This window comes from Rhinichthys klamathensis, unplaced genomic scaffold (assembly GCF_029890125.1).
Source record: "Rhinichthys klamathensis goyatoka isolate OS25496 unplaced genomic scaffold, OSU_Roscu_1.1 h1tg000059l_1, whole genome shotgun sequence".
NCBI lineage: Eukaryota > Metazoa > Chordata > Actinopteri > Cypriniformes > Leuciscidae > Rhinichthys > Rhinichthys klamathensis.
Genome location: NW_026606604.1, coordinates 5,591,077 through 5,613,898, shown reverse-complemented (window position 1 = coordinate 5,613,898; position 22,822 = coordinate 5,591,077). Strand labels below are relative to the sequence as shown.

The following is a 22,822-nucleotide window of genomic DNA, read 5'->3' as shown; positions in this document are numbered from 1 at the left end:
GTATAAGCACTGTGTGCATGCAGTGCGCACTCTAGTCTAATGTAAACAATCCTCACATGGAGAAGAAGCACGGCGGAGGAACGCTGCCGACTATTTATCCCCCGCATGGCTGCCAACTCTCACGCATTCAGCTTGAGACTCACGCAATTGACACTTTCACACGGTCTCGCGCCACACATCCATTTTCTCACGCAGAGAAAAATCGCGGAGCAAAGAGGACACTGACACCGACAGACTAGACAGAGCAGGTTACTTTTGATATGAAAAAAATATCAGCTCTCAGGTTTTATAACGAAATTCAGACAATAAATACTGTTTTGGTGCTTGTAAATGACGTGACAGATCGCGCGCCTCAGTTCAAGTAAACAGATCATCTGTTACTTTTTATTAAAGATACAGTACAACCCACCGAAAGGTACGTACTTTCGATCAATCAGTGTTTTTCAACCACGGAAAGAGGTCAATAACACTGCAGGAGAACAATTATGTCACAGAACGTTACATTTACCTCAGGAAAGCCATTTAATGTTAGTTGACTATAAGAAAATAGCTATAGAGAGGAGTATTTTGCTAAATATGTGCACTATATTACATATTTTAATATATGTTTACTTGTCATTATATAATTGTTATTATAATGAAAATTACGGCATATTACATTTTTATATTTATATTATTATTATATTTATATTGTATGCATTATATTTAATTTCTCTCTGTATGTTTACAGCATTATGTGAGATATATTTTTTCTTGAGAAAAAAATAAATGCAGGCTATCTACTGTAGCCTACCTAATATTTATCCAAATGAGTCAATATTGAATCAAGATTGAAATTAAATCCAAGAATTTAATTGAAATCATGAAAATTGTGTTAAGCAATAATACAAACAGTAGCCTCAGTAACTGTACCATGTAAACATTATAACATGTTGTCACTAAAAAATAAAATTAATGTTTTGACAATCACAATTACACATTGTGATGCAAGTTTTTTTTAGATACCCCCAATCCGTCTGTTTCTCTTGTGCAATTAAAATATCGTGATAATACCGTATACCGTGATAAAAGCTCAATCAATTAATCGCAGCATGAAAATTTGATACCGGCACATGCCTAATAACAATAGTAAATATTAAATTAAATTATAATAATTTTACGGGCTTTTACATGTGTCAGAAAGAAATACATTTATATTTTTTTATTGAAGATTTGTTTTGTCTTTTTGTTTTAAAGAAGAAAATTCTAAAAAGAAAACAATTAGGGATATAAATCTATACATAAGGAACTGATTGGGTCATGAAAAGATAAAAAATAAAACAATATTTTAAACATATATTTTTAGCGACAGGCTTTTATATGGGCCAGAAAGTAATATATTTATTTATTTGTTATTTTCTTGAATATGAATTTCTTAATTTTTTTCTTTTTCCTTTTTTTCTTTTTCCTAAATATACATTTTATATAAATAACCTATTTTATGATTATTGATTATATATAATTATTATTTAAAATGTAATTACTTACAATAATATATCATTTATACTTATGTTTTTAAACAATAATAACATGGAGTTGCTGTGATTTATGATTTGACCCATTCAAACGGTTGCTGCGAGACCTATCATAAATCATTTGCACAATTAAGACAGACTTAGCGACATAAATTATCAGAATTCACAACAACATCTAAATTAGCACAGAAAATGTTATGTTGGCAAGCCATAAAAACACAAACACGTGATCAACAAATGTAAAACAGTGATCATTGTGACAGTCTTGTTCTCTGCCCCAAAATGCTCTCAAAACTGGCTGCGGACCCTCCTTATTGTTGAGCACCGTGGACAAACATTAATGATTATTTACTGATTTAACAGTTAAACCTGTCGACAGTCAATTTCAGATGCGATTACCACTGATTTATGTCAATGACGGCAAGCGTGGTCCAACGACAGCACAGATATACAATAAGGAGCAAAAGAAGGTGCGGAAAACACACATAGGCGAGGGAGGCAGGGTTTAGAAGCATGGCAGGAGTTGTGGGAGTGAGTGGCTGAGGAATAGATATGGAAGCGGTGTTTTCTGAGGCGGGGCGGGGCGTTACCTGATTTGCCGACATGTGTTTGAGCCAGGACGTCAGCCAGCCGCCCGGCCGCTCCGCTGCCCCCACTCTGCGTTGATGATGAGGAGGAGGAGGTGGTGGAACCCTGGTGGATGGCCCGACTGATCCAGTGCTCCATGCTGACGCTGCCCTGGCTGGAGGTGGGGGTACCCTCACCCTGGCCGCCCTCCTCCTCCGAGCCGGACGAGGTGTCTGTCAGGGGGGGCAGAGAGGAGAGGGGGGAGAGGCCTAGTGAGAGTCACTCAGACCCACTCAACACTCAGCCCAGAAGGTGGACAAGTGCACTTAAAGTCAACATGAAAAGGGATTTGCAACCCATTGGATGGATTTTTAAATGAAAAATAGAAACATTTCCAAAAGAAATTGCATCCTTAAGGAATTGATTCGGCCATGAAAAGATTGATAAAAATAATATATATATATATATATATATATATATATATACCGTAAAACTTCAAATAATAGCCGAGTCCCAAATAGACGCCTGTCTCTTTTACACGCCTGGTGTGGCTGCAGGTTTGGGTAAATAAAAGCCGGTCTCAAATAGAGGCCGGGTCTGTTTTTTAGTTTCGGGTTGTATTTAATCTTCTAAAACCCGTCAGATCGTCCGCTTTTTGGCGGCTGCCAAAGCAAATTTTTGTCCCGCCAAAGCCTTTTTTGATCGGTGAGTGATGTAGAATAGAATGACTGCTGGCTGCGCTTGACAGGGCGCGCGTTACGAGCAGAGCCGGCCGCGCGCGCGCACTCTCACGTCTTCAAACAACACGACGCTGTCCTGCTCTCCCTCGCGCATATTAATCAAAATCAATTGACACGATAGTAAAAGGTCGGAAGACCGCAGTTTTACGTGGAGCATTTGGAGATTTTTAGAGATTAGAGACTCTACGCCTACACTCAATGAACTCTCAACACTAAATTATAAAGGCCTGTCTCATATAGACGCCTGTCTCAAATACAAGCCGGTGCAGTTCGACGATTTGGGAAAATAAAAGCCCGGGCTATTATTTGAAGTTTTACGGTATATATATATATCACTGATTCTTGAGAGTCGGGACAAAACATGTCCCACATTGAAAAGTCTAATTTATAGCAAAAATTAAGAAATTCATCATGTATGACATACTTACAAAGTTAAATCTAAAGGAATTGTATATATCTATCTGATTTTTAGAATAAACTTTTTTATCTTTTTGGGGAAAAGTTGTTTAAATGTATGGTCTGTGGTTAGATGGTCCATGTTATTGCCCTTGTCCTCAGCAAGAGGTTACAATATTAACCATCCCAAAAAACTTTAAAAAAGCTCTACAATTGTGAAAACATATCAAATAAAAAATAAGGGGTATAAATATAAAAAACAATGCATGAAGTGAACATCAAACAATATTTTCCATAAATATCTGCCTATTAAAGTTGTGTCCTCAGTTTCTGTCAACCCCGTCAGATTTTTTCATAAAGCTCTTTAAATCAGGAAATAGCATGGTCAGCTATATCCTTGAGGACCCCTTTTCATCTCCCTGTCTGTGGTGAATGCAGCACTACCACACATGCTCTGGAATGTTTTACATTTTTTAATATTTTAGACAAACAATGTCAATATTCCTATGGTCACAGCTGGACCATGTCAATACCATCTTTCTGTTAAGATACTTTTTTTAAACCATAGTGGATTGAATTTAAGCATTTTAGTGAGGTTATTGGGACAGCTAGCAACTGAGGAAAAACTACCTAGCTGCAGTGTACAATACATGTTTTGGTGGGAAAATACATGCCCTTACGTCAACTCCGTCAGACGTCAACTCCGTCAGGTTCTATGTCTGAAGGAGTTGACCTGTAAGCTGACGGAGTTGACAAATCCACCAATAACCTCTTAATGTGCGAATATAATATTATTTGTGAATATAGTGAAGGGTTAAACTGTTATTTCAGGGTTTTATTTACACATAAATGCACATACATAGCATGCATTACATTATTTAACCATACGCATGTCCGACGCCTGCTGCTCAAGGCATAAGCGCAGGTTAGACAAAAATGAAATCTTAAGTAAGCTAATTGAACCTGATTCTAAGCTATAGATTATGTGTTGCAGTATTGTTGTCAAGGAATGTCAATTTAAGATCACACCCATAAAGTAGGCGGTGCAGGGCAATCACACATCCAACACACTCACACCCCCCCACACACCCCCCCCACACACACACACACACACACACACACACACACACACACACACACACACACACACACACACACACACACACACACACACACACACACACACACACACACACACACACACACACGACACTTTAAAGTAAATGGCTACTTACAAAAGAGGGAAAGGAAGAGGAGAAGAGGTGGATGAGAAAAAGGAGAGCAGGAAGTGGTATAGGGGAGGTAGATGAAAACGGAGGGGGAGGAGGGCCCCTGGTTTCCCTTATTGTTTTTTTTTTTGATAGTTGGAAACGGTGTAATTTATAATAGTTGGAAACGGTGTATGTGCAATATGTTTATTATAGTTTGCTTTACAGTAAGTTCAATACTTTAATAACAAGGAGTAGTTTTAGTAGTAGTTTAAAGAGCACATCTGAGCACATCACAATGCACACATATTTTTTGTCAACACCGTCAGATCTTCATCAACACCGTCAGGTTTTCATCAACACCGTCAGTTTTTCATCAACACCGTCATATCTTCATCAACAGCGTTGGATGTATGTTTTTGTTTTTGTTAATTTTTTGGGGAAAAAAATGTTCTTCCTTCAGTTTATGTTGTTTTTGTAATAAAGGACCATCTGATCTACATCTTCTTATGTTTTATTTATTTAAGGAATTTGTTTTTACAATATTGAAATTAAAATCAAAGTTTGAAAATGCAAATATTTAGAAATCTGAGTTTTCAGAATAGTGTGAAATCACAACTTAAGTTTATATATTGTATTTTTTTTACATATCAGAGTAACTAAACACTATTACAATATACTTCAGAACTTTATATTCTTGTTGGATTGGAAGAATTAAAATTGTATACTTTAAAGTGTGTCTGACGGAGTTGACACAAATTCAGTTCTGAAGGGAAACATGTTTATTTGTTAAAAATGTGTTTTAATTTAGAACCTGTTCCTTTACATGGTTAAATAGTTAAGACCTTTCTCTGCAGAAACATACAACTCTAATTGATATAGTGTGTATTTTAAAAAAAAGTTTTTTAAAACGTGTTTTGTCCCGACTCTCAAGAATCAGTGATATATATATATATTTTTTTTTATATATATATATTTTTAGCAACAAGTTCTTATGTCAAAGTAATATTTTTATTTTTATTACAAGCATTCATTCAAATAAAAATACATAAATGTACGTTATTCAATTATATTAAATTATGAAAAGTGGGCGTTTTAGAAAATTGAGCATTTTAGGAAGGCTGCACTTCATACAGAAGTAGCCTAAAACAATATCGCTATTTGGCTATTGATTACCACTGTTTTCCCTGCCTCCACAGCCTAGATGACATTAGCTGAAAAAGTTGTTTCAGAAGGGGAGCAAAATAACACTGGACCCCATTGACTTTTACTGGTTTAAAAAACAAAACAAACAAAAAACACATTTTTTCCAAATATCTTCTTTTTGAGTTTTGCAGAAAAAATAATGTCATGTAGGTCTGGAACAACATGGAGGTAAATAAATGATGACTGAATCTTTAGTTGTGGGTGAACTATCTTTTTAAGAAAGTAAGAGTGCATTTATTTTTGATTTCATGTTGACTTTAAATAAATGATGATTTAGAATTAGGTGTGAAGCTCACCTGGGGGGGTGTAGGCATCCATAGAGGTCTGTACCACTAGAGATCGTCGTTTGGACGGCATAGGAACGGCCATTTTCCTCTCCTTGTGTTTGGCTAGCGCTGCCTGTACTGCTTCTGTGTGGACATCTGAGGATGTAAAAAACGAGAAATGAAATGAAGTGAATCTGTATTAACTGGCCGCTGACCTCCAAGCTGGTGTTTACAGTGACGTGGATGAGATGAGTCTCACTGGATGATGGTCGTGAGAGTGTGTGACGAGAGCCAAGCCACCACCTCCAGCCCTTCTGTGATCTTGCAATACTGACTCATCTCAGTGTGTGTGTGTGTGTGTGTGTGTGAGAGAGAGAGTTGACTGTACATTGTACCCACGGCTGCACTCCTCGCGCTGACAGAGTCATGGCTTTTAATAATCCAAGCTGTTATTTGGACTCTCTAATGAGATACAGAACAACATATTCCATCAACACACTGACTGTGTTTACACGTACAAGAATATTCCGAGATTCTTATTTAATTACGGTCCAAATGCAGCTAAAGGGAACTGGAAAAGAATGTGTGTGTTCATTAAATATGCGGATTACATGTAAACCACAATATCCCATTGGCTGAGGAAAACGTAAATGTATTTTTCAGAATAAAGACAACCAGAATATAGAGCTTAACAGGGGAAACGCTGTGCATGTAAACATGATCACTGACTAAAAGTCATTAGACTTGCATTGCTCTAACTGATCTTTACAGGAAGTGTTGCACTGATGCTGTTGTTCTCTTCTAATAGACAACTCGAAACAGAATTAGAAAAATAATTAACTTCCATAATATCTCCGCATGAAACACAGAATACAGCAATATTCTGAAATTACACTATCGTTTAAAAGTTAGGGGTCAGCGTGATTTTTTTTTAAAGAAAGATCAAAAGTGACAGTGAAGACTTGTGAAACCAGATTTCTATTTCAAATAAATATCGATCTTTTGCTGAATGCTGAACTTCCTATTCATCAAAGAATCATGAACAAAATGTATCAGTTTCCAAATAAATAACCAGCGCAAATTTTTTCAATAGTGATAATAATAATACGAAATGTTTCTTGAGCAGCAAATCAGCATATTAGAATGATTTATGAAGGATCATGTGACACTGAAGACTCGAGTAATGATGCTGAAAATTCAGCTTTGGCATCACAGAAATTACATTTTCAGTTATATTAAAATAGAAAACAGTAATTATAAATTGCAAAGAATCATTTACAATATTATCATTTTTTACTGTATATTTAAATCAAAGAAATGCTGCATTGGTGAGCATAACAGACCTTTTAGAAAAAAAAACTGACCCCTAACATTTGAACGGTCTAAGGAAATTAAATAGGGTCAAGTTTGATTCCATGTTGTCTTTAAAGTTAGACAGTGGTCAAGGCCTGTTAAGTGCATTACTCGATATATCCAAATAAACCAAAACTAAACCTGAATTTATTTTTGGAAAACTTGCCTCAAAAATATCATAAATCATAAAATCTTCTACTGTAAGGAAAAGCTCAATAAATGCTGTCTCATGACTACTGAACCCTATTTTTATTCTTTCAACTCTGTATTATGGATGTGTGGTTGCCTATTGAACACACAGAGACAAGACTGAGACAGATATTTTAATACGTACCGCTCATAGCAGATAAATCTGTCTCACACTCACACACACATACAGTATATATCAATATTTGTATATTTGCCAATAGGGAGGAGGCCAGTGAGATGGATAAACAATCCATAATCTGACACACAAACACACACTGTTTATGATTTAAATACATGAGATTTTAAGTGACTCATTATATATATAGGTGTTCTATCTGTGTGTATATGTGTGTGTGTGTGTGTATAAAGTATATATATATAAATATGTTTGTGTGTGTATATATGATATAAGTAGCTAAATTATCTGGATTTTGTTTTTAAAGTACATTAAGAAATTAATATTTTAACCCTGAAACCCCACAGTGGTGCTAAATAATTTTGATTCCTCATTAAAAAACATTCTATTTTGCAGCCTTTGAAAAACAGCTTATTTCTCTTGTTTACTTACTGTATAACTATTAACTCTGGGCAGCTACAATATTTCACATCACTCCAGTGTAAGAATCATGAGTAATCACTCTTCAAACTGCTGGAATAAACTCACCTGACCGGTAACGTTCATCACGGGTGCCAGAGGAGCGTCTACGGTGGTATCGTGAAGCGGAGGAGGGCGCCATGGGTGGCCGGCGCTCGTGTGCCATGGACGCCTCTAGCCCTAAATGACACAGAGAGATCAAGAGAGGGACAATTACACGTCTCAGCCAGAGACTCATTTATTACATATCCACCTTATTGATCTGTAACATTCTCTCTCACAGACGGCCTTAGAGAAACACGGATTTGTTCTGGTTTTAATTAGAACAAATCAGAGTTTCTTCTTTTAATCAGGGTTTCCTTCTTTCAATTACTCATTGACAACCTACTATCTTTTCTCATTCTAAGTTCAGTGTAGCTTTTCTTTCTAACATGTTGTCTCTTTGTTCTTTATCTCTCACCCCTTCATACCCAAATGTTTATAGGTCTCTGATACAGCAGTAATTGAAATGCACAACATATTGGCATTGGCCAATATTATTTTATTTATTTATTAGAAAGAGACAATAATGACAGTATTTTTTTTCTATGACAAGACACAAACATGCCAAACAAGTATGTAACCTTCCTAATATACAGTACATTATGTTTATGTAAAAAAAAAAAAAAAAAAAGCAATCCAAAAAAAAAAAAGAAAAAAAAAAGTGCTAAACAGTTAAGTTAACCTTTCTTCTATAGATTGTAATGTTTTGATGCTTGAAATTGATTTCACTTGTGTGGAAGCACAAAATTAAAAAAAATTAATAAAAAAAATAAAAAAATTGGATTTTATGAATGACGTTTTGTGGAAATCTGTAGAGCTTTCTGCGGAGTTCTGCAGGAAGGTGCAGATTCCATTTATACATTACATTTATAGACTATCCGTATTTGCCAAAATGTCTATACCAGTGCAGCCCTAATTGAGAATAAATAAAATATTTAATTCCAGGAACACACAGCAGCGATTGTTCCACAATGACTCATATTTCAGTGGCTCTTGTGATGAGCCAGCTCTATTCTGTTCAGTTGTTCTTTGTTGTCTTGGATTCTAAGCGGAGAGCTTAGCACCACTCTGCTCCTCCTGGCAGATTTTAGGACACGTGAGGCGGCCCAGGTTGCGCTCAGCGCTCCAGCCGAGAGCGTGCAAGCCGGAGAAATCAATTTCGGCCCCGCGCTGACATAGCCGAAGACATCAGCCAGTGGATTTATTCATTCAATAAGGCAGAAGGTGAGACAGCAGGTTAAGTCAGAATCATACACCAGCTCATGCAGCGGAGGATGTGATTTTCTGACTCAAGTACAATGAGCAGTGAGCACACACTCTTCCTCCAACTAAAAAGCCATGGGTAACAGTCACCGATCAATACTGATTGGGTTAACGTCTAAGTATGCATGTCATCCAGTGAAAGGCAGCGGCGGAAACAATCTCTCCTCTGTGCTGGTAACCTGATGCTCTTAAGAACTAGGAGACACACACACAATCAGGCTGGGCACTGAGGGAGGTGTCACAGTGCCACGTTCCCTTGTTCCACTACATAAACGACTGATCGTTAAACTAGTTCATGTCGTCATGGGACTGTTAAATAACACGAGATCCAGCGGGAATGGAGGCGTTGCCTTGAGTCTGGCGCATGCCGCTCTTCACGCCACGATACATGCTTTGTGCCCGAGCATGATGTCATGTATTTTTTTTCGCCGGGAGCCAGACTGGGAATATGCGGGCTGCCTGTTGCTATGGCAACAGAAGCCTTGCTAATCAACAATGCAGCCAGACATTCCGAGCACAAATCAGAGACCTTCAAAAGTTACATAAATTCTTACCAAACTCTAAAAGCAGCACTACCTTTGTAAGTAAGCCTGGTTGATATAGCTCAAATATAATATCTTAATATTTTTTTCAGCCATTTGAAGATATATATCTTGATATTTATGCATTTGCTGTAAACTGCCTTCAAAAAGGGGACTAAAATATCAAGTAAAAAAGTTATAATAAATTTTCCAACGACCAATAAATGCACAAAATGTAATAATTTTTTATAAGCACCCATTTAAAAATAATTATAGCAATATTTATCTTTATACATTTTTACAAAAACAGAGTTCCATGAACGTTTTTGAGAGAACTTTGAATAAATTTGAACTGATTCATAGAACACGCTCATATTTGTAAGTCATAAAGCAAGGAGAGATTGTGAAACTAGCCTAGTCTAAATATGTTATGAATACTGTCTGGGATAACTGTAATAGAGAATAAATCATCAAAAAGCAGTTCTTCTTAAAACGTTCTTTAACACCAAGCAATTACTTTACCTATCCCTTCCTTTTAATGATGGAGAGGCACTTTTAAAGACTAAAGCGATCTGAAGACTGGAGACACTCTGCGTTTTATCGATAGTCTAAATGCAAAATATTTAAGTGCACTTAAACGGGTGACTGGGTTGATCAACTGAGCAATCATGTATTGAAAAGCAACACTGAACATTTGATTTCTTTCCCAGTAATATTCTTAAGAAGAGGTTGTTTCAGTTCAATGAAACGAGAGAAAAAACTTCTAAGCACCTTTTATGAAGCTCTTGAGAAGAGCTTAGAGGAGCCTCTTAATTCTGGTGCCTACAGTCACTTATCACCTCATTTTAAAGCAGCACTGAAGAACAAGCGGGCAAATAGACTGATTAAGTCTGGGGCCGGATCGGGTTATGGATGGCCTCGCTTTCCAAATAAGATTTTCACAGGAGTAAAAAGACTAAATAGAGCCGTTGGAAACTTCAAACTTTAAAGCTATATTTACACTTTCAACCGATTCTGATTATTTTCACCTTTAGCTGGCCAAGATTGAATCTTCTTCCAATTTTTCCACATTTGATTTGGGCCACTTTCAAATGCATTTCTTAATCGGATATCGGATCATGTGACCTACATCTAAACATTCATATTATTACTTAAGAGTTAGAGATGTGACCAAACCTCTAACTTTAAGTGCTACAGACATGAATGATACTTCAAATCATAAATCATAAGTTCTCTAAGAAAACAATTTCTTGTCTGTCAGATGATAAAATGGGCAATTAAATCCCATATGCCTGTATTAAAGTTGGAACCCGATCCATTTGTATGTGTGCAACCATTCTGAATACCTTACCAACTGCATAGTGATGCAGCCTAGGATGCCCCATGAAAGTCATTGCTTGTTTATGAACAAGAGAACGACTGTGAATTCCATCTGCTGAGATCTTAAAGCTTAGAATATTAAAACATAGGAAACCAATTCCCAGTTTTTATGATCTGTTTAAATGAGAGAAAGAAAGGCAAGCCAATCTGCTGTAGAGCTGGTTCAGTCAGCTGTTAAACCTGTGCAAATGCAAGTCTGTGGGTGCAAATGCATTCTGTGACCCTCTAAATGTGAGGTGAGAGTTGGGGCTCTTACCTGGAGGATGTGGCAGATACGCTCCGAGCAGTTTTGACCTCTTCTTCTCATATCCTTTCTGAGTGATGTCACCTGCAAGAGAAAGGGAGCATCACAAAATGTACAAACAGCATTCATAAATGTAAAAAAAACTAATAAATCGCAATCGCCTCTTTGCTTGAGCAGATTATGACATTAAACCAACACAACACCGCCTCTCTCATTCAGGATATCCATTTTTGGTTTGGAAAATATTGCATCCGTTTTTTTTTTTTAATGGTTAGGTAAGGAGTTTATGTGCAGATCTTTGAGGAAATCATTCAGATGGTGTGGGTGACAGAGAGCACATCCCGCAATGATTAATGTAACAAGGTTTTGTGACTTGTCACAAAGCATTAGGCGACTGGGCCGTCACATTTGCGTGGAAATGAAGAAAAGATCTGGAGCATAACGAGAGAGCGACGGAGACTCGACAAGTGACAGAATACGTTAATGAGAGAGCAATGACGAATCAATAGTTCTGTTAGAAAACCTAGCGAGCTGTCTTGCTGTCTATATAGACAGCTGTTTTTTAAGTTAGGATAAAAAACAAAATAACTTATTTCAGACTTTTAACCCTGTATAGCACACAAATAGCACTCCTTATGCGCAGCACACACAAATTATTCCAATGGAGTTTGATGTTAGCATTGTGCTATGCGAGCAATTGAAATAGAAATATTTTGTACCAATGTAAAAGTTTTTAATGTCACTTTTAATCAAGTTAATGCATCCTTGCTGAATGAAAATATTCAATTCTCTCAAAAAAATCTTCCTGACTGATCTTATTGACTGAGCAATGCATTCTGGGATTGCATTCTCAAAGGATACTCGTTTTTTGAATTATAATAAGGCCAAAATGAGATCTTAAAAGGCAACATCATGCTGCCAAGCTTTTGGATCCAGTTTCAGAAGATGATGTCTTAAAATACAGTCTAGGTAGGCAGCTCAATATGTTTGGGAACAAAGCTAATCTCTTCCTCCTCAACCTTGGCCTTGATTCCACATTAATCAACACAATTATGTTCCTGCATACTCTATACTGATGTGATCTAGTGAACATACACTGTTTGGATCCTTAGAAGGACAGGAAACAGTGACAGTGAAGGCTGTTTTTCCCAAATGACCTCTTTAACAGCCCAATAAAAATGGCTGGGAGGCTAAAGGCTTGATGAGGAGGAGGATGAAGCAGGCTTTGGGATGAAAGAAAAGCAGAAGAAGAAAAGGAAAAGTTTTTTTAAAACAGAGACAGGATGATTCATTTCTTCACACCCACTTGCCGCCAATCAAACTGCCTTATGTGGTGATTTCTGCTCAGGAGATTCATAGCATTGCCTGTCCTTATCTCACTTACTTATTCTTTGCTTCGCACACACACTCTCTCTCTCTCTCTCTCTTTCTCTCATCCTCTAATTCTCTCCTTGTCCTTCCCTGAGGGACGAGTCCCTCATAAATTTTGACACCACTGCCTAAGTCTGTAACCATTAAAAGCAAGAAAAAACGAAGAGCAGCAGCCTCTGTCGTGAGGAGAGTGGAAACGAGGGGGGCTATCGGACAGTTATCCTCCAGGTGTGTGACGCCGCTGTTTAATCCGCTGGGGGTGTGAATTTGGCTACATATTTCGTACTTGGCAGCTCCCAACCGAAAACATGTCGTACGAAACAAAGACCAGCTGTCAGGCACGTTGTGTATGCTCCCATCTCATATTTTCTGAAAAATTATACAGATGTACAAACAAAATCAAGAGTTGTACGGAAGATAATATTTTACTAATTAGCGGCGCTTTCAATAGCAATTATTGCTTATTTGAACGAATTTGAAGAAACCCTCAATCCTAAGAATTTAACTTCACATAGCTCACCTCGCATCATTTGTGCTACGACATAGGCCTACTTCTGATATTTTAGAGGAACTTTTAGTTGTTCTCCACAAGGAATATGATCTGCAGAAAGAGTGGTATGTACTTCAATGTTTCTGCTGACAGATTTATATGACATCTGACTCCTGTGAGTAACATCAAACACCTTCAAAGACAACAATCATCTAACATAGTCCAAGACGACAGGAAGCGGCCAAGATCAACCACACTGTAAACCTACGGGAGAGACAGGCGAGCACTGCGAGTCGAAATTATGTTTATCTAATTGAGTTAAAAAGCACAGCAATCAAAACATCTCTGCACAGGCATCAATGCAAATTAGCTAGCCACACATGCCTTCTTTTCATTAGCAGAAATCTGAAGAATTCTAGGGTCATTTTTGAGCGAATGATGCAAACAAAACATTGAATCATAGTATTGAATCTATTTGCTAAAACTGATAGTTTGATTCCTGGTACTGAACTTTCAAATTTCAAGTTTTAACAGTAATATTTGTGAGTCACAAACTATGGATGTGCGAGACTACTTGACTAAATTCTGCTGCTGCAAATACTATCATTTTCTTCCCCATATTTATGCTTTATATTTTCACAAAGGCCACGTTCAACTTGCTGTCATGTTTGTTACATTTCTTCTGTCATGTCATTCATTTTAAAGGGGAAACATTATGAATGCAACTTACTTGACAACAACAGATCCTATATCAATATCCTAACGATTAGAATACTCTTAAATGTATAGTTGCCGCCGGTACATATCAAACTTTTCTTTTAATATTGGCACCTGTCATGTATTTTTCATACATGAGAAGCGTGCTCAAACCTGGATGTGCAATCTAACTTTTATTTTAGGAATACTGTTTTTAATAGGATATAAGTAAGTTTGTAAGTATTGGTCCTGAACTGCCAGTTGATTTCAATAAATGTCTATATTGGCTAACATTGATAAAGTGAACAGTAAGTTTAATGTACGATCGTAATGCAAGGCAAACACTTTGCATGTGCTGTATGACCTTTTTTCAGCATTTAGTATGGGATTTGAGCGATTCATAGATTAAGTAGGCTATTTCAAATGAATTGCAATACAGACTGTTGTTTTTGACTGTCTTCTGGGGGTTTGTTAAACTAGTCTGTAACAAAATTATAGTTTAATGCTATTTAAATTAGTCATGATGGGGCACATCCCTATAGTCAAAACACGGAATGGCTGTGAAATTATTTTAATGACACAGAATTAAGGAAACTTAACATTGCATTAAAATCTTATTATTTACAATGCTGCTTAATTTCAATGCATCAATATTCTATTATCCAACTCTTTTTCTTGATACTATCATCATTATAGACTGGAATGTGATCTGGATATCCACCCTTCTGAAATTCTTTCAGAACAGACTCTGAGCTGAATGTAAAACAGTCCCGTGCTGCAAGAGATCCGATTACCCCATGTGTTTCTGGATGAGCTTACATCTGGATGTGACTACATTGAAAAAAAAAAACTAAAAAACAACTACAGTATATGAATCTCTTCACAGCTGAAAACAACAGAGCGAGCCTATGCTAACATGATGGTATCTTAGGCAAACACATGTAACAAAATGGCTTCAATCTACTCAGTAAAAAGTCCTACATCACAATTCTTCGCTTTTCACGAGCGCACAGTGTAATTACACGTTACAGGTGGTGGAGCTTATGGCTCACAGAATACAGGAAACCATCCTTTTGCCTCTTCCACAACATAAACGTCTTAATAATGGGCTTCGGAGGAAAGAATCTGCCTCTATGGAAATCGCAACCTCACAAGCAAAAATTCTCTTCTATTTATCTAAGAGGATTACAAGCTCGGAGAACATTTACAAGTCCTTCATAGGCCTTTCTAGGGCCTAGAAGAGCACAAGCAATTCTAGGGTCTATAGCATTACACCAAAGCTGACAGAGATTTTGCATCGATTTGTATAATATAACCCATCTTTAGCTCTATCAAATTGAAGGTTTTTCAACAGTGCAGTGCGAGGAATATGATGTCACAGGGCTGTGTTCCAAAAAGACAGGATATTGTGATGTCATTGGTTTCCTGTTTGGTGTGAGGGAGTATTCCACAGGGATCTAATCAGGCAAAAGGCCGAGTCGTCAGATGTGCTGGATAATCTACCTGTGTTTGTGCGTGCCGTGAGGGAGTGTGAAGTGCAAAATACACAGCGTCCTTAAAACGTTGGAAACTTAAGACATACTTTAAAATGTATGAATGTCACTGCATTTGATAAAGAAATGTCAAAGCCAGTGGCATTTACTTTAAAGAAAGATAGACCATTTTTAAGTTCAAGTTCGCATTAAGTTGTGTTTAAGTGATACATTAATATAATGTTTAATTTTAAGAAGTAAAAAAGTATTTTGGAAGGACACCTGTGTGAACTCGAGGAACTGATCAAAAATCTCGCTGGGACCAGCTGGTTAAATGTAACTGCAAAAATAGCTCAGGAAAGTTGAATTAGTTATAAAAAAAATAAGATGCTTTTGGAATAATATTTTGTTATCTTATGCAATGAAATTTGTATGAGTTTAAATTTTGATTAAAGAAGGGATACAGATATTAAAACACTGGCTAATACTGATCAGTCAAAAATTCCAACTTACATAATTAATTGTTAAGGCCCATAACTGATAAATGGTCTATTAAAATGAAAATGTTAAAAATGTAATCTCGTCTAAATTAATTCAAAACAAAAAAGAATATCAATCGATCAAAATGAAAAATTTATTTCAAAATATTCAAAAGTACAGTATGAAAAACAGATATTTATTTTTAGATTTGCTAATAATTTCACTTAAAATGTTATTAATGTTTTTTAAGATTCATTTTAAGTGAACATTAGATGATGGCAAGGGAAATCGAAATGTAAAAAAATAGGTTAAATGAGCATATTAAAAAAAAAAGGATCAAATAAACTAATTAAAATATGAATATTAATAAAAATAGATACCAATTTGTGCATCCCTAGTTGAAATTCATAAAGTTGCAAAAGTGTCAAAAGATTTTTTCAGCACATCAGCCCCAAACTCCTTGACCCTCCTAAATGACATCACTCCTTATATTTACACATCAACTGCATCGTTCACCCACACACATCCCATGATGCATTTCAAAAAGAAACAATGAGCTATGTGTTTTAGCCCGAACAGCTAAAGACGGATCAAACTAGTAAACAAAAGGTTGCGCCTGAAGGGCTAACTGCTATTTCTGACAGTTAAAACCGTTGTCTGATGTGGGAACAGCAATGCAGTCAACATGTTTTTCTTTGCCTGTATATCCTCATGGGAGGGGGTATATCAGAAAACTGCTGAGGCATGGTCTCTCCAGCACTCTAGTAATGAACCTCCCCACATCAATGAGAGTTTTACTCAACTGACACAGATCTCTCAAATAAAACAAAAACACATGAGAAATTCACTTAGGAATGAAGGCCAGTCGCATCTTTGAAATTTATGCAAGGCCATGTATTCGGGACATGTAAAAGCCTCATTGCTCGGTGGCAGAGAAGGTACATTAGCGCTCAGCCTTGCCTCAGCAACTCGATGAATAAACCATACTTAAATTGAAATATGCCTTTCCCCAGAGGAAACCCTTCCCTTGACCCCTTTGTAGAAGCTCGGCGATAAGGCCGCAAGCTTTGTACAAGCGAGAGAGAGGTGTCAATATCAACAAGCGCTGCAAACATAAAAAAAATAAACAGATAACAGGAAGCGCAGCACATTGACAGGAAAGGCCGATGTGGATGGCTTCAGTTGCGATAGACCTTATCTGATCAGATACATCAAGACTATTTTCCCCCACACAATCATCCAGAGGATACAACAAATATCAGAACATAAAGGCTGAGAGACTCGAAAAGCAGGGGTTTTTTATTGTATTAAAGGGAAATGGCTCATATAACCGTGTTTATTCAGGTATAATTTTCACAATGATAAACGCATCACTCCTTGAGGTGATTAACACTTGTAGTCATGGGAGATCAGGTAACTATGGTGACTGTAAAAGAAAGCGAGAGTCAGCAAACACCAGAGTGATAATTCTCCATTAGTCTCACAGAATATTGAATCCACTGAGGCCTCAGCGAACGCTCATGCAAGACTTGTTTTCTGGAACACGTCTTCATTCATACCATCTAAATGTTAACGGAGGAAATTGAACCAACATGATTTCATGCAGCAGTTCAGTGGAGCAGGAATGTGATACTCTGATATATTGTATAAAGAGGAACAGGTTGTCATTTAAATGTATAATTTACTTGTGCTGTGACAAGACTGAAAACTTGTCTAGATTACAGTAAAATCTCACACTCTACGAACAGTTCACACTAAGTAGTGGTGGTGGTGTTCATTTGGGTGACAAAAGTTTGAATCTAGCCTGTGTGCAAATCAGTGGAAAATAAAGTGTAAGTTATGATATTGTGATTAAAGTAGAGATGCACTGAAATGAAAATGTTTTCCGATAGGGCTTCACGATATATTGAAATGTCGCAATTCATTCGGTTCACATGACGTCACTGTAGCTTTACGCCGCCATCTTGACAACCGACAGTCTCAGTAATGCCTGCTACATGTTGTGCAGTTGGCTGCAACAACAGCCGAAAGAGGAACGCAGAACTGGTATTTTATTCTATACCAAAAGAAAAGGATAGAAGAAATGTCTCGTATTGTATGAATTTCTCATATTGTATCATGTCTCATCTTTCTGTGCGCACACACCCGACCCAAAGCGTGCAGCCATAGAGCCCTATAGAGCGCGCGAGTAATGAATTGAGCTCTGTTTCGTGTCTGAATGGACAAATACACACAACATTATGTTTAAATGTCCGTTTTGGAGAGCATTCACGTAAAATATGTCGGTTATGTCTTAAACAGAGTTGTCATCCAGTCTCTTTGGAGAGAGAGAGGAGAACAAAAGTATCCCAGATAGCACAAGTCTATTTGATGTGATATTTACATCTGGAAGACGTATTTTTAAGAGTGTTTGCTCATCTGCAAGACGTCTATAGGACGTTTCCTGTCAGATGTCAAATAGACGTTTAGAAGATGTCAATTTAACATGCATTCTAAATCATTACATCTTAAAGACATCTTCTAAACGTCTATTTGACATCTGACAGGAAACGTCCTATAGACGTCTTGCAGATGAGCAAACACTCTTAAAAATACGTCTTCCAGATGTAAATATCACATCAAATAGACTTGTGCTATCTGGGATGCAAATGGAAATTATCGCGGCCGGAAAAATTATCGAGCTCATTTTTTTTATTGTGCGATTAATTGATTTATTGACTATCGCGACAGGCCTAATCCAGATTAATGACAGCTAGCCGCGAGCCGTGGCTAACAGCTGGCAAGCTACCAGCTGAGCCACTTAGCTAGCTAACAACTCGCTACCTAGTCAGAGCAAACTACCACCAAAATCATACATTTGAATTTTTTTTATAATACCAACATTTCCCATTATTAGATATAAATCCTTGGTGGCCAGGTGCCGCAGTTATACGTCTTTTACCCATCCAGCAACAGCTGATACGCGTCTGTACTCTTGAAAGCCTTCAAGCGATCCATGGGGAGGGGTTATGCACAAGATAAATATATATCATGGAAGGCAAATTGGGGCAAGTCTGGGGCAGATAATAAAGGACAAAAGAAAACTGGGGGTAACAAATAAGGATCGGAGCCTAAAATTAAAATTGTATCCATGTATTTCTGTCTTTCTCTCTTATTCAAATGGGCAGTTTGGGCGGCCACCGGGCGAGATCGGTCGTCAATATGGCGGCGTTCTATTTCTAGTGACGTAGGTGGCATCTATGGGGATGTCAATTTACACAAATTCCCATGATCGATCGCTGTTTATATTAACAATCAATTAATCGATTAATCGTTGTTTGCCTTAAAGGTGCTCTAAGCGATGTCATGCGTTTTTTAGCCCAAAACATTTTTTTGTCACATACAGCAAACATCTCCTCACTATCCGCTAGCTGCCTGTCCCCTGAACACACTGTAAAAAAAACCGCGGTCTCTGTAGACACCCCAGGCTCCACAAACGGCAACAAAAACAAACTGGGCCAACCCGCACCACGAAACATAAGCAGCAGTGTTCCAGCCAATCACCGACAAGAAGGATTTGGTGGTGGGGTTTGGGGGATTACTGCGCGGATGAGGAGGAGGGAGGGACTAGCTAGCTTCCGTTTTGTTTGACAATACTTCGAACGTCAACAAGAAGTGACATCACCCAACATCGCTTAGAGCACCTTTAAACTGCAATATGCATCTACAGCAGTGGCATATAGCCAACAGCATGACAGGGTGTGCAAATGCTGTTCAAGGCCATATTCCTCACTAAATGAATGAGAAGGGTTTTTAGTCTAAAAAAGGGTTAGTAGGATTGTAAAATGACCATTTAATTAAATTACTTATTTAATAAACAAATATAACGACTAATACAACTGTCACCATCAACGCCGCCTCAGAAGCCTGCTAGTCAGAATGTTCAACTCCTGTTGTGGACACGCTCAACGGCAACTAAACCCAATGAATTCACAACGATTTATTAAAATAGTGTTCTTCTTATAATGTTATGTAATATGACAGTCCTAATCATAGTTATTTATTAGTCGTGCATTGCTGTTTGAGTTGCGAGCGCAGAAGCTGAAGTGCTAAATGTAAACTGAAGAGCTTTCCTATAGCGGGATAATTTAACTCAACGAAGAATCCTATATGAGATTAATCAGATAGCCTATATAGAAAATAAACATGATATTACAAATTATCTGCACAAAATGACACAAATATACAAGTGAACTTGAACTAACTATTCAGAATGTGCAACTCCTGTTGTAATTGCGCTCTTCGTAGAGCAACGCACAGAAACAAGGCAACTAAACTAATAATTCACCACGTTTTATTACAATATTGTTCTCTTTATAATGTTATGTAACTCCTTCATAAGCTGCTAGGTAATCGATATCTGCCAGCCCAGAAAAGTTAGTAAAGATATCGTTAAAATAGTCCAAGTGACCACAGTGGCTCAACCTTAAGTTTATCAAGTGATGAGAATACTTTTTGTGCACAAAAGAAAACAAAGATTACGACTTTTTTCAACTATTAATTTTCTTCTGTGTGGGCCTCTGAGTGAGTTCACGTAGAGTAACAGCGCAACGCTTCTGAGTTGTACGTCAGAACCTAGGCTCACTATTGGACAGCATCACAAACATGACCAGTGTCGGTCAATAGTGAGCCTACATTCTGACGTCACTTGAACTATTTTAACGATGTCTTTACTAACTTTTCTGGGCTGGAAGATATCGATTACCTAGAAGCCTATGAAGGAGTGAGACAGCCATCAGATTTAATCAAAAATATCTTAATTTGTGTTCCGAAGATGAACGAAAGTCTTACAGGGTTGGAACAACATGAGGGTGAGTAATTACTGACAGAATTTTCATTTTTGGGTGAACTAACCCTTTAACGTACAGTAAAATGGTCCTAAACATAACTCCGGCGCACTCGCTTCACTTTTCCTCGTGTCTGCTTTACGTGTTTCGAGGTTGAGCAGCACGAGCATTACCTAGCTTAATCGACGATCGTTAAGTTTAAATCAATTAAATTATTATCGACAATTAATGGATTTTTTTTCATATGGTACATTATGTATGTATGTAATGTATGTATGTATGTATGTAATGTATGTAATGTATGTATATATATATATATATATATATATATATATATATATATATATATAGTGCATCCTTAGATAAAAAAAAAAGTTTTACTTTGGAATATTGATTCAGACCAGAAACACACATTAAGAAAATTAGGTAAGCTCAATTTTATGACTCAAAGTTCCCATGCATATGGAAGAGGTACTATCACTACATCGATAACCAGAAGAGAATTGCTAATCACTAAAAGTGAGTGCCGATGGAAACTCTTGTCCACTTGACTAATAAGAAACAGTGCTTGCTCAGACCTGCTGCTAGACAACCTGATGCTCAGTTGAGTGATTTGCTGGCTTTGGAACGGAGGCAGATGAAATAACAATCAGTCTCAGTGCACTGTTGGAGCTTTGAGCACAGATGTGGCAGGGGGAAAAGACCAATAGACTTACCACGTCCCACATGCCAGACTCTTTCAAATGTGCTCCTAAAGGTACCGTATGTGAAAATTAAAAACTGAATAACAGATTAGTGAGAGTAAGTGGGCCCAATTCAATTAAACACCCTAAAATCCACTGCTTTTCAAAAACCCTCATATTTAGAGTCTACAAAAGCTGGAGATTTGCATATTACACTTGCGATACTTTAAAAAGAAGTGGTTTGGCTGGATCCGCAAGCCATTTGTGGGTCAATAAAGTGGTCTGGCTCTGTGTAAAGCTCTTTTAAATCTGGGTCCACTGAGTCACTCTACTACAGCATAAATACACAGCCTAAAGCTCTTACTCTACATACTGTACTATTCAGCTCAGTATCAGAGCTTAACACTCAGCTCAGGGTCAAAGAGAAGAACTTAGCTTAGAATCAGACTTGAAGGCACTCTTCTTTACATATTCCAGCCTGATTATTGGAGTCTGAAGATAATCTAAGAACATCTCTTTGAACCTGAGCTACAATAATCAACCCAAGACCAAGATGGGATTCTCAAATCAGATTCAGACTGTACTAACCCATGATTAGACTATTAATAAATCGACTCAGATTAGTCAGGATGCACTGATATTAAATTTTGGAGAATGCCAATGATTCGCATGTCATGGTCGATAACCGATAAATGGCATATTTTAAAATGTATACTACCATTTAAAAGAAATTAATATGTTTATTCAGCAAGGACGCAGCATAACGTTACAAAAGATTTCTATTTTAAATAATGCTGTTCTTTTGAACTTTCTATTCATCATGAAATCCTGAAAAAATATATATACAGTATATATTTCATGGTTTCCACAGAAATATTAAGCAGCACAGCCATTTTAAACATGGATAATCATAAGAAATGTTTCTTGAGCAGCATATCCACATATTAGAATGACTTCTGAAGTCATGTGACACTAAAGACTGGAGTTAGATGGAATAAATTACATTTTATAATACATTAAATAGAAAACAGTTATTTAAAATTGTAATAATAATGAACAATATTACTGTTTTACTGTATTTTTGATCAAATAAATGCAACCTTGGTGAGCATGAGACTTTTTTCAAAAACATTAAAGAAAAACCCACCAAACTTTTGAATGGAAGTCCACATTTTAAATATTTTAAAACATATTAAAAAAAAATTATATCTACCATTTATATATTAAATAATATTTAGGCTATTTTTATTGAATACTTAACAAATAAACAAAAATTAAAATCAGTAATTTTAAATTTGGTATAGGCAAAATTCCCTGATA

General features: G+C 36.9%; 1 protein-coding gene across 9 annotated transcripts in view; it reads right to left on the bottom strand.

The window, feature by feature from the left end:
* The window catches only part of dip2ca (disco-interacting protein 2 homolog Ca), a 126,600-nt gene that overhangs the window by 45,978 nt on the left and 57,800 nt on the right, over positions 1 to 22,822 (bottom strand). For 5 of the 9 annotated variants that reach the window (XM_056249147.1, XM_056249149.1, XM_056249148.1 and 2 more), the window contains exons 2-5: positions 11,497 to 11,568; positions 8,104 to 8,214; positions 5,928 to 6,053; positions 2,105 to 2,350 (exon numbers count right to left, since the gene is read on the bottom strand). In XM_056249147.1, the coding sequence (XP_056105122.1) occupies positions 2,105 to 2,350; positions 5,928 to 6,053; positions 8,104 to 8,214; positions 11,497 to 11,568 (555 nt within the window). The remainder of the gene's footprint in view (positions 1 to 2,104; positions 2,351 to 5,927; positions 6,054 to 8,103; positions 8,215 to 11,496; positions 11,569 to 22,822) is intronic. The other 4 variants (XM_056249150.1, XM_056249154.1, XM_056249153.1 and 1 more) reach the window with 1 other exon arrangement.